Source organism: Sorghum bicolor, chromosome 6 (genome assembly GCF_000003195.3).
Source record: "Sorghum bicolor cultivar BTx623 chromosome 6, Sorghum_bicolor_NCBIv3, whole genome shotgun sequence".
NCBI classification, from domain to species: domain Eukaryota; kingdom Viridiplantae; phylum Streptophyta; class Magnoliopsida; order Poales; family Poaceae; genus Sorghum; species Sorghum bicolor.
Window position 1 is genome coordinate 47,356,180 of NC_012875.2, and position 15,791 is coordinate 47,371,970.

The window sequence follows — 15,791 nt, forward strand, 5'->3', positions numbered from 1 at the left end:
GAGAGGCTCAGCAGGCCGGGGGCGGAGCAGGAGAGCGGACTGGAGCAGGTGCCGTCGCCTGCGGTTCCGCGGGGCGCCCGTGCGGGATTCTCCCAAACCGCCGGTGACAGCACCCGGCCAGAAATTGGCCTGATCGGGACGTGAGCGAGATCCCTCCCCCTGATCCACCTGTGGCCGGCGGGCAGCGAGAGGGCGGCGGCGAGGTGGAGCGGACGGGCGGGCATTGCTGGAAGCCTGGAATGCTGGGGCGGGGACCGGGGAGGATCGGCGCAGAACGGCCCAATGCACGATGGCCCCACCTGTCGGCGCGCGGTAGAGAACGGGGTGGCAAAGTGGAGTCTGGACTCTGGAGTGGAGAAAAAGGGTAAGACTTTGGCCGCCCAGGCCCTGACCCAAACCCCTGACCGTGGCGACGGCGGTCGATCGACGTCGACGGAGGCAGCTAGGAGGTTTGCGACGATTAACCGGTCGCCCCTGGATTTTGTGCGTGTGGAGGCAATGCTAGCGCGTGCGTCTGGCTTTGTGGGCAAAGCATGGAAGCGAACACCCAATTTGTCGGTCCAGGTCTTGACCTCGCCGCGCCGCTGCTCCTACATGCCACCGCAGCTTCGTCATCTCCACAGTACGCCGACACAGCGGGAAATACTCCCCGAAGAACAGCAGCTGCTGCAAAATAATAGCGTGTAAGATCTGTTGTTCTGCCTATTTAATTGGGACATCTATCTTGGGTCGATTTTGCGGTTGGGACATCTATCTAGGGTCGATTTTGCGGTTGGGACATCTATCTAAGGCCGATTTTGCGGTTGGAGTGGATGAGCTCGTGTTTGAGAAGAATTTTAAATCTCACGAGTATTATTTATGATGAAAACTGGGAAAAAGAAACATCTTTTGAACCGCAGCCTGATTATTTTTTGCTGCAGAGGAGCTCTACCAAGGCTGGACTGTATCTCCAAAGAGAACTGGAGCAAACAGCGCAATAATGTCAATATGCAGAATTCAGCTGTTGCTGCTGTCGACTCTATTAGGTAATCTTGCTCGCTTCTAAACTTCAGTATTGGCCTGAGCTTTGTAATGTTAGCGTGCTTACATTCAGGGATACTGTTGAGGGGAGTTTTGACCAGAGGTTTGCAACACTGAAGAGCATTGGGGAGGATCGCGTCAATGACCGCGAGCTTGAGTTACTGCTAAAAAGGAAATCTGCCCCCATTTGCTATGTTTGGTGTGATCCCTCCCCCTGGATGCACATATCTGAGGTATATGAACTTTTTTTTGTGTGTGGTAGCATTTTTAAATGCTACTGAAATTGATGCATTCTATGAAGGAATTATCCACATAGTGCTCCTACTAAGGAAGAACTGGGGTAGTTTGATGTAGATATACTCTTTAGTCTGTAATGGACTTTAGATCTATGATGCATGAATATGTCTTGGACTGGTCTTATCTCCCAGAGAGCAATCTCAATGCCCAACACCCCTCTAGCCCCAATGGAGACTTGGAGAGAAAAAGAAACTAAATATACAATCATTTGGGTTTGAGAACAATTCAAAAGAACTGTAAAACACTGCTTTTGTACACCACCTGGGTTCAGAGAGTAAAGCTGAAGTAGTATGTTTCATTGAAAAAATATAGGGGTGTCTTATAATTATCAGAATGATTCTAGAACATTCTTGAATCTTCCTATTATTAGTGAAAAGTTCAGAAAGACAGGGTGGAGCGGCCTGATAAGACCGTAGGGCAAAGATGGTTCCTGCCCTAATATCTTGGTTGATCAATGGGCCTGTTACTTGCTACTCTCTTGCAGCTAGGATTGAATTTGTACTTTTTCTAACGGCATATATGCAGGGGTCCTTAAGAAATTAGAAGATAACTTGCTCACACCTCTTTTTCTCTGTCTAATTACTTTCAAAAGTTCTGCCATTATTTCTTTGTTAATTCAGCACCTGTATAACTATGCAATGGTACTGGGCAATCCTTATGGACTGGCTTCACATAGTCATGCTACACTAACGAATTAAATATCTTTCCTTCAACACTGTTCCGAATGTTTTTGAAGAGATACCTTTATGCAGGACTTGACTGATCTAACAAATCCACCTTCTAGTGAAACCTTTTTACATTCGATGATCAATAGAGTCTCCTGCTCAGAATATCAAAGTTCTTCTGAATGGTTGCCCAGTCTCTTTTTTGTGAGTGCACTGTTGAAGCCATCAGCACTAGATCCTTTGCTATCTGTTGGCATACACTATTATTATCATCATCAATTTCATGCAAACATGAGGAACCCCAATAAAGTTAGTAGGGATTTTCCTTGGACCATAAATATATATTGTATGGAAGTGAAATTTAGTGAACTATGAACATACTTTAGTTCCATATAACTATCCCCGCTGATATGCTTTCATGGTGGCAGGTTCTTGTGGTAATGTTATTGTTGGTTAATGGGCTGTGGCAAATGCTAACTTTTATTTGTGTGGTACTTAGTTAATTCATTTTCTGTCTTGATTCACTCATTTAACTGTTTTTATTTTATTTTGGGATGATGCCATGATGCCCATTAAAGTAACAGATGTTCGAGTTTGTAATGTGACGTTCAATCTTAGTTTTGCACTGATATTTTTTCATGCTGCAGGGCATCATAAAGACTCTCTGTGTTAATAAGATGGTTAATTCTGGTTGTAAAGTCAAAATCCTAATGACAGACTGGTTGGCCCGGATGGACGATAACATTGGTGGCAATCTAAATAAAATGCGGAATATTGGCTTGTACAATATTGAGATTTGGAAAGCAGTTGGCATGGCTCTTGATAGGGTAGAGCTAGTGTGGTTGTCAGATGAAATAAATCGGCATGCCAATAAATATTGGCCACTCGCCATGGATGTTTCAAGAAAAACCACTGTGCATAGAATAAAAAGGTATATTCTTGTTTGGATTATTTGAATAAAAAGGTATATTCTTGTTTGGGTTATTTAAATGTTCATGTGTATTTTCACTTGGCAACCTTTAAATCTGAGCATCAAATGGAGGATCATTTGAACATGCAAGTCATTTCATTTCTGTTTACCTGCAGGTGTTATCGGAATAGAGATCCTTTTGAAGAATTCACTGCTGCTGATATATTTTACCCTTCCTTGCAGTGTGCTACTATATTGTTTCAGAAGGTTATTTTCTTTCCTCTTTGAAAACATTCAACCTTAGCAGGGGCACAGCTAGTGCCACAAGGACAGTGGTGCACTTGAGAAACAGATGCAATTTCAAAGTAACATGTGACCAGATATGAGTAAATGTACTAGCGAAATCTTGATTTACCATGGTGCATGTGCAACTTCCTAATCCAACGCATCGTTGCCCCTGAACCTTAGGAACTATCTCTGTTTGCAAATGAGTCACCATGACATGTGTCGATCAACTTTGTCTTACTTTGAAGACTGGAATTTTTAAAAATTAAGGAAGTAAACAACAATGCAATATAGTTACTTTAGCCTTTTATTTCTCTAAATTGCAGTTTGGAATTATCCTGAGTTTTTGAGATTTGGATGCTTTTATCATCATGTTCTTAAAGATCATGATGGTTTTATATCAACACACCAAACTTTGTTGTATGCAACTATGCATCAAACCAGAGGGGGGAAATGCTTCTGTCTCCAACATAAGTACTGGATAATTCAATTTCTCAGAATAATAATAAATTATGTAGTGTAAGATTTATATAGTGTGTAGAAATGGTCTTGGGAATGATGTTTCAGGATGAGATTGATTTTTCAATCCTGGTCTTTGACTGGAATGGGATGCTTTGGAAGGAGAGATAGCAACGATTGATTGTATTTTTAGCACAGTTAGTGAAATTAGTGGAATGAGATAGCCTTTGATGTATGGGCGTTTCCAGTGCAGCGACCTCGCATCAGCATCCAGCAACAGGCATCAAAGGCTATCTCATTCATCCTTGTGCCTGCCGTGGTGCTAGACACTTTCAGCATAAGAGCCAGCTGCTTCACACTCCACCCTTCAGCCTACATGAAGCCAGCAGAGGCGCTCATTCCATGGGATCCAGGTGGATATCCTTGTATTTTAGTCTTCAATAAAAAGGGGAAGCCGAGATGTAAAAGGCTTAACCCTATTTCGCTTCAGCTCTCCAGCTCGAGGACGAGCTGGGTCTCCAAGGGCGGGGGAGATGTCATGGGCATAAAGAGGGACGCCGTAGGGCGCAAGTGTCCTAGTTGGGCCTTAAGCCCATTAGTGTTAATTAGTGTCTCTCTTAGTTATTTGTCTATAGGAATAGTACCATATTGTCTAGGCACAAGAGGCGTTAGTCCTATGTACCTTTTATATTCAGCCCATGGGGCACAATGGAAAGCAAGCAATGAATTATAAAGAAACAATTCTAGTCTCCCTCAATCTCTCAAGCTCTTGGCAAAGCATAAGGCCTAGTTATCCCAAAGCTCTTGGCAAAGCATAAGGCCTAGTTATCTATCTCAAAATATCCACCTCGTTCATAACATCACCAGATCAAAATATCCTCGACATACCTGCTCCACTTCATTACACAGGTAAAATCACGAGGAAAAAGTAAAGCTAGTCTTTGAAACATCTGTTTACTGTTATATGCTGATATCAGGATTATAGTCGATGCACTTCAGCAGTGAGTTCCTGTTGGATTTAATACATGCACTGGAACCTTGCTTTATTGCAGGTTGACATATGGCTGTTGGGCAGGGCTCAGCATGAGGCCAACTTGTTAGCTAGAGAATATTGCAAGCGTGTAAGAAGGGGAAATGAGCCAATTGCTCTGTCACACAGTATCTTTGGATGTTCTATCTAGTTGCTGTTCCAGTTTGTTTTATGAGCTAAATGTAACAGCACCACAGGTCCATTAACTTTTGCCTGTGTGTCAACTAGGTCCATCAACTTTGTAAGTGCAGTTGAGTCCCTAAACTTTTTTTAAGTGGTTCACCAAAGGTCCATACCCCTTTGTTTGGTTTTTAGGTCTGATGTGGTGTGTACACTCAGCAGTCAGCATGGTGTGTAAATTGCAATTAGACCTTTCCCTTTGTTTCTTCTCTCCTATTCAGTCCTTTCTTTTCTTCCAACCGTATGTGTGCCTCCCTTTTTGCCTTGAGCGCACGAAGGATGACGACACCAGTGAAGTGCTCATGGGGCACAAAAGCAGGGGGCCATCGCTCGGGCGCGTGAGGCGCATCACCACCTTGGCAGTTGTTGCAGTCGCCACAGCCAGCATAATGGTGTGGCCATGCTCCTCCATCACGACCGTGGGCTACAAGTACGTGTGGTCTGGGCAGTGGGCACGGGAGCTAGTGCTGGTGATGGGGACGGGGGCTTGGTGTGTGAGTCACCGAGGGTGGGGCGGTAGCCTTGGGGGCGAACTTTGGCAGTAGTTAGGGTCGCATCAGGTGCTAGGGTGGCCGGCGCCACGGTAGCCGGAGCAAGTAGTGTATCGAGCGGCATAGCAGCTGGGGCCGGAGTGGTGGGTGTGGCAGCAGGGGCCAAGGTCGTTGGGGCACCGTTGCTTCTGTGGTGGTTGTCACCAGTGCAGTAATGAATGGTCCAGGCGAGGTGGTTGTCCGTCTCGGTTAAACCGAGGAGGGAGGGGAGATGCAGGTGCACAGGGTGGGAGAGCACGTGGATCTCCCACCGCGTGTGGTGGGCAGTGTCAGGCTTGCTAGTGGAGGTCTTATTGAAGACCTTGATGGTGGTAGGAGGCTGGGAGGCAAGGCCGAGGGGGGGGGGGGGGGCCTCCATGTGAGGAACATGGCCCACAGCCGGTACGTGTTGTGCTTGGCCTCTTGACCGGCAATGCGGGTGCTACCGTTGGCTAGTCGAGTTGGGGATGGTAGTTGCCCTACACTGCAGTGGCGCTGCTAGGTTGGCTGCATGAGAGAGCAGGTCTAGGGAGCACAGGCCAAAGGCGCAGGGAGCGACACCGGCGAGCGCAAGCATGGAGGCAACAATAGTGGCATGGTCTATGGAGATAGGGAGATTGGGTGAGAGGAAGGGGCTAATTGCAATTTACATGCCATGCTGGCTGCTGAGGCTACATGGCATGTTGGATCTAAATACCAAATAAAGGATATGGACCTCCGGTAAACCTCTTAAATTTAAGGACCCAAAACTGCACTTTCAGAGTTGATGGACCCAGGTAACACACATGCATAGCTGTTGTATTGTGGATGAGTACTCTGGTATTTAGTCCTTGTATAATGGTAATTTAACTTATGTCAAGACACATACACACTGACATACATGCACCAAAGCATACCCAGGCACAGATCCTTAAATTTAAGTACAGATATACTTCCGAATTTGTTACTGTACCCTGAAGAAGAACATAGGAGGAATCCATTTCTGGCTATCTACATGGAAGATATTGAGGTTTGTGCTGTAATTTTAGTACGCTCAACCTCTAACCTTGTTATCTATATTCTATTGATTGCATGTTTTGTGTAACAAACATAATTTTATTTCAAATATTTTGATACATGAGCTAGTTGTTTTTGTAACTCTTGCTCACTGTACATAGAGCATAATATATAACTATGCAAGGAAAACCATCTTGGGCCAGGAAGGCGAGTAACAACTAACAACAGTTTACTTTAACTACCTATGGGCTATGTGAGAGTACAACGTTTCAGTTGGACAGTCATGCACACACATGTGATCTCTGTTATTAGTTCTATTATGGACTCCTCATTCTTTGTTCAGAAGAAGCGACTTTTCTCTTACCACTCATTCTTTAATCAGAAGAAGTGACTTTTCTCTTAGCACTTTAAGAAAGGACTAGTGTCATTAACCAGTTTGTTGGTCCTTTTGTTACTTGAACCTATATGTGAAATTAATTATCTTGTATATGTTTTGTAACATTTTGATTTTTGTCAACTAGTGTAACCATAGAGATATGGGAATTAGCTGCTTCGTGTTCACTACCTGATCTTTGTGTCTTAGGGAATCATTAACTTTGTGTTTGATAGTTTTACAAGTGAGATTGTTCAATACTGACATTTAATGTATAGGTTGATATCAGTAGAAAAATAATACATGCTTTCTGCCCTCCAAAATTGGTGGAAGGCAATCCGTGTTTGGAGTACATAAAATATATTGTCTTACCGTGGCATGGAAAGTTTGAGGTGGTTCGGAAGAAAGAGGATGGTGGTGACAAGTAAGATTCTCTGTCAAGGCACTTCTGCATGTTTCCTGACAAATGCTAGTCATGTAATTGACCAGTAGAATGTACAATTATTTCATCCAGTCTACTAAAAGAGTAGCAACACATTAACAGGCTACAGATAAATAAATTGATTTGCATTTTGCAGAACATTCATGTGCTAGTATATACTACGGTCAAATCTGATACAAGTATGACTACAACTACAATCATTATACAGGACGTTCCTGAGCATGGAGGAGCTTACAGCTGATTATGTAAGTGGGGCTCTTCAAACTTGAAGCTGGCCCTTGCAAATTCTTTAAAAATAATATTGCAGGTAAATTATTCTCTCTTGCCTGGCAGTCATCTTTCTTGCATTTGCTTATGACTTACCATTTTGAGACCTACACCGGAAGATGCACAATACGGGGCTTATTACATATCCTAGACTCAAGATGAACACCTTCACTGAGTCCAAACACTAGGTTAAGTCATGGATTGAAATTATGCCAGAAATTGCATACATAAAGGAGCAAGAAAATGCATGCATTAGCAATGTAGCACTCAGCATGTAGTATAATGTAACTACTACCAAACAAAACTGGAAAAAAAAGTAGTATTTGTTTTCACTTCTCCAGAACATGTCTCACTTCCAATTTTGCCACTGTGTAGTTCCTTTCTTGACAGTAACTATTAGGAAAGGATCTATTAGGATCAATTGTTATTATTGGGATAGGATCCATTAAGATCAATTGTATAGAATATCTATCCATGTATAGGCTAGCTTTCTTGTATTGTACCACCTACCTTGTACCACAGGTTGATCATGGCTATATATATGCAAGAAAGAAATAATATATTGTAGACATTGCACCTTTGTGTGATAGCATGTCCTGTTTCACAATATTTATCCTTCCTCTCAGGAGGTGCCATTTTAAATTATTAGTCCATTGAGTAAAACAAGAGTGTACTTATTGAGATATTTCCATAATGTATCCTATTTTAATGATGTAAAACAATTTAAATTTTTTTGACCGAAACAGTAGGGGAATCCCCTACCTTTTTTTTGTTTTTTTTCCATTAAATGAAAGAATGGTATTTACATGGAGAAAATACAAGGCAGCTAGGCCCAGAAAGAAAAAAGAGTCCTATATATTGAGTTGCATGCACCGACCAATTCAACACAAAAGCTTAAGCTGATGGGGAGAGGTGGACAATTCACTTATATTCCAACACTCTCCCTCACGTGGAGGCTCCCTCAGGCCTCAGACGTGGAATAGGAGCGAGCAGCAATTATTTTATTTGCGCTAACCAGGATTCAAACTCGAGACCTCTGGATATGATACCATATTGAGTTGCATGCACCGACCAATTCAACCTAAAAGCTTAAGTTGATGGGGAGAGGTGGGCAATTCACTTATATTCCAACACTATACATTGTAACTATCTCTCCAAGAACTGAGTGAGTTATGTCTGCTGGGATTGGCTTTAGTACAAACTAAACCAAGTTCCTCCTTGAAATCTCTTCTCCAAATGTTGATGTTGACCTGGCCCTGGTCAAAAATCACCCTGTTTCTGGTAGTCCAGATGATCCAGCATGCTGTGGTGAAGAGCTCTCTGAAGATTGGGCTGCCAAAGTTAGTCCTGGCCTCTAAAACCATATCTAGGGGAGGTAGGTTGAGATTCCAGGAAATAGGAATGGAACTCCAGCAGTCCTGACTGAAGGGGCATTTGAAAAAGAGGTGTAGGTTTGTTTCTTCACATGTAAAAGAATTTAAATTACTATAGCATGCATTGAATAGGAGATTGCACATGCATTTCTCATTACCTTTTCCTTAGATACGATGAAACGGATGGAATGGTTAATTTGAGTTGGCTTAATTTCTTCCAGCCCTTTGTTCTTACTCAAAATGATATTTTATTCTGAGTTTATCTTACCTTACGTTTTTTGTTTCAAGCCGGTCCATGATCACTTCATAAGAAATGCTGAAGCAAAAAGCACAGTGGAAGACATTAAGGTATATTTTTTATCAGCTTTATTGGTTTTTCATTTCGTACAGATGATGTTAAGAAACACTGTTTCATATAATTATGTTGTTAAGAAACATCTTATTTGAACTCTTAGTTTACTGCATACAGAGGATTTTGTGGATGATTTAGGGTTTGATATAAGAGTTGGCTGGGTTCTCTAGGATATAGGTTAAGTTGTGACTGTTGTTAATGAAAATTTCATATATTAGTAAAAAAAAACCCTGTGCATTGCTGTGACTGCGAGATGGAAAGAGGAAATTTGACATGATGTCATGCAAATCACATTTGTATAATTGAACCTTTGACAACATGCTTTCCATAACAAATTTGGACATGGTTTTAAAAAGATGCAATCCTTGGTAAAGTATAAAGTATTTTTTTTTGACAGGAAATAAAGTATAAAGTATTACTTGAGGTGTAAATGAGAACTCAATTTAAAAGCAAAGAATAACGGTGAGTAACATTAGTTTTGAGCTCTTTACTATAAAAAAAAATATCTCTGGATACTGAGTGAGAATAGTTGCATAAATGAAAAGAGAAAATTAGCGGCACCATGGACAAAATATGCTAGAACTTATTTTGAAGCTATTTTTTCTTCAGTAACAACGAACCTCCACTTCAAATTAAATTACCTTCAGTTTGGTCCTCCCAAATTGATCTGCAGTTGGAAAGCGGACATTACTGTTAGGTTTCATGCACCAACCAAGTGAACCCAAAAGCTTAAGCGATTGGGAAGAGGTGGGCAATCCACTAATACTTCACAACAATTACCACTCTTGGCCTTTAGAAAAGAGCAAACATCAACAATTTATACAATTCCAACCCCTTGTTCTCTCTACATTTCTTAACCATGTGAAGTCCATAGGAAGAGCCACATGACAGGTTGACCTGTCCATATGATCTTTCAATTTTATTCCTTTTCTTCATTCTTAATCGGATAAAAGGTTCAGTAATAAATACAACACAGATTCTGAGAGAGAACCCTCAACTGATGTGCAGTAATCCTTTCTATAAACTTACTGGTGTTCCCCATCTGAAGTAGACTACGAAAATCTGCAAGCAATCACAGGAAATATCACATGAGATCCAAAAGTTTGATCTCTGCCATGCCTATGAGTTATTTTCACTGAAGTCACTAATCTGCAAGTGTTGATGATCTGTTTGAAATTGCAGCATTTTCTTCTGGTGCTTTATATGAAAACAGTGGTCTTTACAGAAGCAAACTGCTACAGTATATTAGTTCTATCCAGGGATTTGATTTCGGTTTTAGATTTTTTTTTTCACCATCAAAACTACTGAAATTTTCAAAATTTGGTTGAAATTTATTTAGATTTGTCACCAAAATACATGTTTTCTAAAGTTTTTGGACCTTAACAAAGGATTGGCATGATTTATGGCTGTACATCTATTGAGTTGAAAAATATGCAACCAAACAATAGGAAATATGAGATTATAGAGTAATATGTTTACAATATAGCATATGCATGAGTCTAATATTAAATTTGGATTTTTCTTTCAGCCACCACCAAAATTCATGAAATGTCTGCGACTTCACTGAAATTTAGAACCCTGGTTCAATCAATCATGTATCTCTCTTTTTTTTTTTGGCAGGAATACTACATTGCAAAGTGAGGATCTCCGATGGCTAGGAATTGTAGAACACTACACTTGGGAGCAGTGGTCACCAAACGCATGCAATTAAGGATTTGGGATGTATTTTTTTTTTTTAAAAAACTGTGGTATTAAGTTTGAAACCTTCAAAAACTATACTATCTCCATCCTTGAGTTTAGGTATATGATGTTTACACAAGCTAATTAGTTCTAGTTAACTTGTCCTAACATCAATATTTGAGGACGGAGGGAGTATAGTTGTTCCTTCCTTACGGATTAGGCCAAAACTAGCGACAAGATTGCTTTGGCAACGCAGCAGTTGCGTAGTCTGTTCAGAATTTACTTGCAGGGTTCAAGGCAGGGAATGTAATGTTGAGGGAGTTCTAAATCCCCGCTCGTCGCTTGCTCGGCGACAGCCACGTGCTGTTTGCATCACAGGCTCGCAGCCACTGGTTGCCCACCATGCAGTAAGGGCGTGATTGTCTGCACTTTGGTGGGTGATCCGGGATGGAGGCCCTGTACAGGCTCAAAGGCAGGATGACATTATGCACTTGGGTGTGTGTTGAAAAATTTCAATATTTGACATCGAGTATGTGTGCCTCACAAGATTTGACATCTAATTTATCTGCCTTCCAAAATTTGATACTAAGGCTGTGAATTGTTTCAATTTAGGGGATTTCAACCATTTTCTCATCTTTTCCTTTTGGTGAGATATACCGTTAGACCACCGAGCCAGTGGAGGTCAACTCGGTCAGTGAACCGAGGTCAATGGGGACAAAGAGGAGAGGGCGCACTAGAGCTAAGGATGAAGGAGAAACAAGAGAATAGGGGTGGTAACCCTAGCCACACACCCGTGCATGCCTTTTATCACTAGGACGACACCATCTCCCATGCTCCCCCAAAACCCTTCCTGCCTAACACCGCGCCATCCGAGGGAAGCAGAAATTGGGAAGACGGAGGTATGCAGGATGGATGGGTGGAGAGGAATGAGTTAGAGTGGGTAAATGATGTGAGGCAGGCATTCAAACACCAAGTGGTGTCGGATGGGCCTCAGGATGGCCTAATTCCAGCAACCAATCACCCCCTAAGGTGCTGCCATGCTAGTGAGAACTGACTAATGCAAAGTAGTAGATGGAGAGGTGAACTATGAACAACACTTGCCTGATGATGGAGCGTTGTTATTGATGGTTTCAGTTTCTAGGTTGCACAACACACATGTTGGAAGGGCATATCAATATGCCATGACTTTTTATTATGAGTCTAAACTATCTAAGCTAGCATGCGTGAAAAGAACTAGCTAGCCGAGTCAAAGAACACACCAAAAAATAGAAGCAATAGAGCACACACCAAAAAATAGAAGCATGAGCATGAAGATGGTTAATACGCAGAGCACACAAAAAGAAGCATGGGGTACACTACAACAAAAACCTCCTCTAGAAACGTTTTCTTTGATACATTTTTGAAAGCATATCTATACCTTAAGTGGTTCTAGCACTAGACACGTTTGTTGACACGTTATAAAGAAAACGTTTCTACATCTTCATAGGTTTCACTACTAGATGTTGAACGATGTGGTTATCTGTTCAACAGATAAGTTAGACCGGTACAATGTACTTAAAGTCTGTTGGTTAGATCCTAAATGTTAGCTAATGTAATATGTGGTTGTAACCCTAAGATGTAAGCCACCGCCGAGGGGGCTGTTCCCCGGCATCTATATTAACATGCACCCAGAGCCAAGGAAAAGACATATGGTTAACTCATTTTTACATGGTATCTAAAGCCTTCATCTCCAACGAGTTGTGCCGCCATGTTTGCCTCTTCCTCCGTGCAGCATGCCGCCATCACCGCTCTTGGCTTCCTGCCGACTAGTGAGAAGTTGACGCGCGACAACTACCCCTTGTGGCGAGCCCAAGTTCTTTCGTCCATCAAGGGAGCCGAGGTGTTCCACTTCCTCGACACCAAGGCGGAGGCACCACCGATGTATCTGCCCAAGAAGGAAGGCGAGGACAAGGAGGCGGCACCGATCCTGAACAAGGAGTACACGACGTGGGTGGCAAAGGACCAACAGGTCCTAAGCTATCTACTCGTGTCTCTCTCGCGTGAAGTGCTTCAGCAAGTCTCATCCGCGACGACCGCAATAGAGGCGTGGGCTGGGATCGAGAAATTTTTCGCTTCCCAGTTACGCGCGCGCGTGATCAGTACGCGCATGGCTTTGGCAACTGCGTCCAAGGGCGCGTTGACCATCGCCGGCTACTACACAAAGATCAAGACCCTGGCCGACGAGATGGCATCGGCAGGACAACGTCTAGAGGACAATGAGATCGTGTCCTACATGCTGATGGGACTTGATGAGGACTATGAGTCCGTGGTGTCTGCCGTGGCTACACGAGTAGAACCAATCACGCTTGGTGAGTTATACACCCAGTTAATTGCTCATGAGCAGCGACTTGAGATGCGTAGCGGTGGTTCCAACTCCTCTGCTAACTCGGTGTCCCATGGAAATCGTGGGAACAACGACAACAATAGCAACCGTGGCCGCGACGGTTTCAGTCATGGTGGCGGCGATCGAAACTAGAAGGGAGGAGGGCGCCAGCAGAACCATGTCTCGTTCTAGGCCAGATCTGCACCAAGGAAGGACACGCTGCAGGCGACTGCTTCAAGAGGTTTAACTCTTCCTATACTGGTCAATCCCAAAAGTCTGCCTCTAGTGCTACTAGCTCGTATGGGGTCGATACCAATTGGTATATGGACTCAGGTGCGACTGATCATATTACAAGTGAGCTGGAGAAGCTAACCGTGAGGGACAAGTATCGTGGAGGAGATCAAGTGCACGTCGCCAATGGTTCAGGTATGAAGATCTCGCATGTTGGTCATAGTATAGTGCAATCCCCTACTCGTGATTTACATCTAAACAACATCTTGCATGTTCCATCTGCCAGTAAAAACCTAGTATCTGTTCATCAGCTTACTCGTGACAATAATGCATTTGTTGAATTTCATCCTGACAATTTTTTCATAAAGGGGGCGACAACGAAGAGAACACTTCTCAGAGGCAGATGTAATGGAGGTCTCTACCCACTCGTCCCTCATCAGCTAGCTCGATGTGGAATAAACAGGCTTTCGGTGCTGTCAAGCCATCAACGTCTTTGTGGCATAGCCGCCTAGGACATGCCTCCTCATCAGTAGTTCATGAAATTCTTAGTAGGTTCAAATTCTCGTGTGTTAAGGATTTGAATAACAAGCACGTGTGTGATGCGTGGGCAAGAGTCATCAGCTGCCCTATCCCATTTCTACTAGTGTGTCCAATGAACCTTTGAATCTTGTATTTTCTGATGTCTGGGGTCCGGCTCCAACATCAGTTGGTCGATTTAATTATTAAATAAGCTTTATTGATGATTACTCTAAGTTTACGTGGATTTTTTTGCTTCGCCAAAAATCTGAAGTCTTTAAATGCTTCTGTGACTTTCAGAATTTGGTAGAACGCTAGTTTAGTAAAGAGATCAAAATCATGCAAACAGATTGGGGGGAGTATCAAGCGTTGAACTCCTTCAAACATGAGGGCATCACCCATCAAGTTTCTTGCCCACACTCTCACCAGCAAAATGGATCTGCTGAAAGAAAGCATAGGCATATAGTAGAAATGGGAATTTCACTGCTTGCTCATGCAGGCATGCCTCTTAAATTCTGGGATGAGGCTTTCCTCACTGTTGTGTTCCTGATTAATCGATTACCATCGAAAACCATCAATCATGAACCCCCCTTGGTCGCCTTCATCAAGTAGAACATGACTACAATTTTCTTCGTGTGTTTGGGTGTGCAGTATGGCCAAACTTGCGCCCATATAACACATGAAAGCTTGAGTTCTGATCCAAGCAATGCGTGTTCCTTGGTTACAGTAACATGCACAAAGGCTTTAAGTGTTTAGATCCCAAGGAAGGAAGAGTGTACATCTCTCGCGATGTAGTTTTTGATGAAAACATCTTTCTCTTTGCTGCCATGTGAAAGGTCCTAATATGGCTAGAGGGGGGGTGAATAGCCTATTTAAAAATTCTACAAACTCACTAGAGCAAGAGGTTAGTAAATAACAAAATGAAGCTTTTTACTCTAGCTCTAAAGGGGTGTTTGCAAGCCACCTATCCAACAGTTGTAGTTGATATGATCACTAGGCACACAAGAGCTATGTCACTACAAGCTACACTAGTGAACTAGGCTACACAAGGCAAGACTAGCAACTAAACTAGTTACACTACTTTGCGGTAAGTAAATGGAGAGGAAGAGATATTTATACCACCATGTAGGGGATGAACCAATCACAATAATATGAAGTCCAATCACCGGGAGAAATCCAAAGAACAATCACAATAGAGACACATAATTTTCTCCCGAGGTTCACGTGCTTGCCGGCACGCTACGTCCCCGTTGTGTCGACCAACACTTGGTGGTTCGGTGGTTAAGAGGTGTAGCACGAACCTCATCCTCACTAAGACCCCATTGTCTATCTCTATTCTGCAACCAGCTTCCTCTAGCTGCCCAAGGGACACAATATTGCAACGCAGGGATGGAATATAATATACCTCGGTGAGCACCCGATGATCCTGGTTCTTTCCTGCAATCGTGACTGCACCCATCCCGCAAATGTGCACCTTGGATCCATCACCAAACCGTACAGAACCTTTCACGGTTTCATCAAGTGATGCTAGAGATTCACGGCACCCGGTCATATGATTTGTTGCCCCGGTGTCGAGTACCCACGCTCCTGCATCGTAGGATGATGGGAAAACCTGCTCCTGATTCAGGAACACCTGCTGCACCATAGTTCCAGTAGACCGAACCACGTTACACACTTGTGCCACCAGCAGAGCTCCGTTTTCTCCATCGGCATTGGCATGGTGCACGGCCTCCTGCCGCTCCTTCTGAGGTGCTTTCTTGCACTCCTTTCCCCAATGCCCGTAGACACCGCATTTGCGACATTTACCCTTCCGGCGAGGCGTG

The 15,791-nt window shown here is 43.0% G+C and overlaps 1 protein-coding gene across 3 annotated transcripts; it reads left to right on the plus strand.

Annotated features, from left to right (window-relative positions):
• Positions 261-11,125, plus strand: LOC8073415 (tyrosine--tRNA ligase 1, cytoplasmic). 3 transcript variants are annotated; one of them, XM_021463559.1, is made up of 11 exons: positions 261-683; positions 921-1,025; positions 1,094-1,253; positions 2,630-2,913; positions 3,069-3,159; positions 4,689-4,794; positions 6,303-6,385; positions 7,024-7,169; positions 7,396-7,494; positions 9,116-9,175; positions 10,800-11,125. In XM_021463559.1, the coding sequence occupies exons 1-9, from the start codon at positions 283-285 to the stop codon at positions 7,454-7,456; spliced, it is 1,437 nt and encodes a 478-aa protein (XP_021319234.1). In that variant the 5' UTR covers positions 261-282; the 3' UTR covers positions 7,457-7,494; positions 9,116-9,175; positions 10,800-11,125. The 3 variants fall into 3 exon arrangements, with proteins under 3 accessions (XP_021319234.1, XP_021319235.1, XP_021319236.1); XM_021463560.1 differs by lacking the exons at positions 9,116-9,175; positions 10,800-11,125 and having other exon boundaries at positions 7,324-7,412; XM_021463561.1 differs by lacking the exons at positions 7,396-7,494; positions 9,116-9,175; positions 10,800-11,125 and having other exon boundaries at positions 6,298-6,385; positions 7,024-7,164.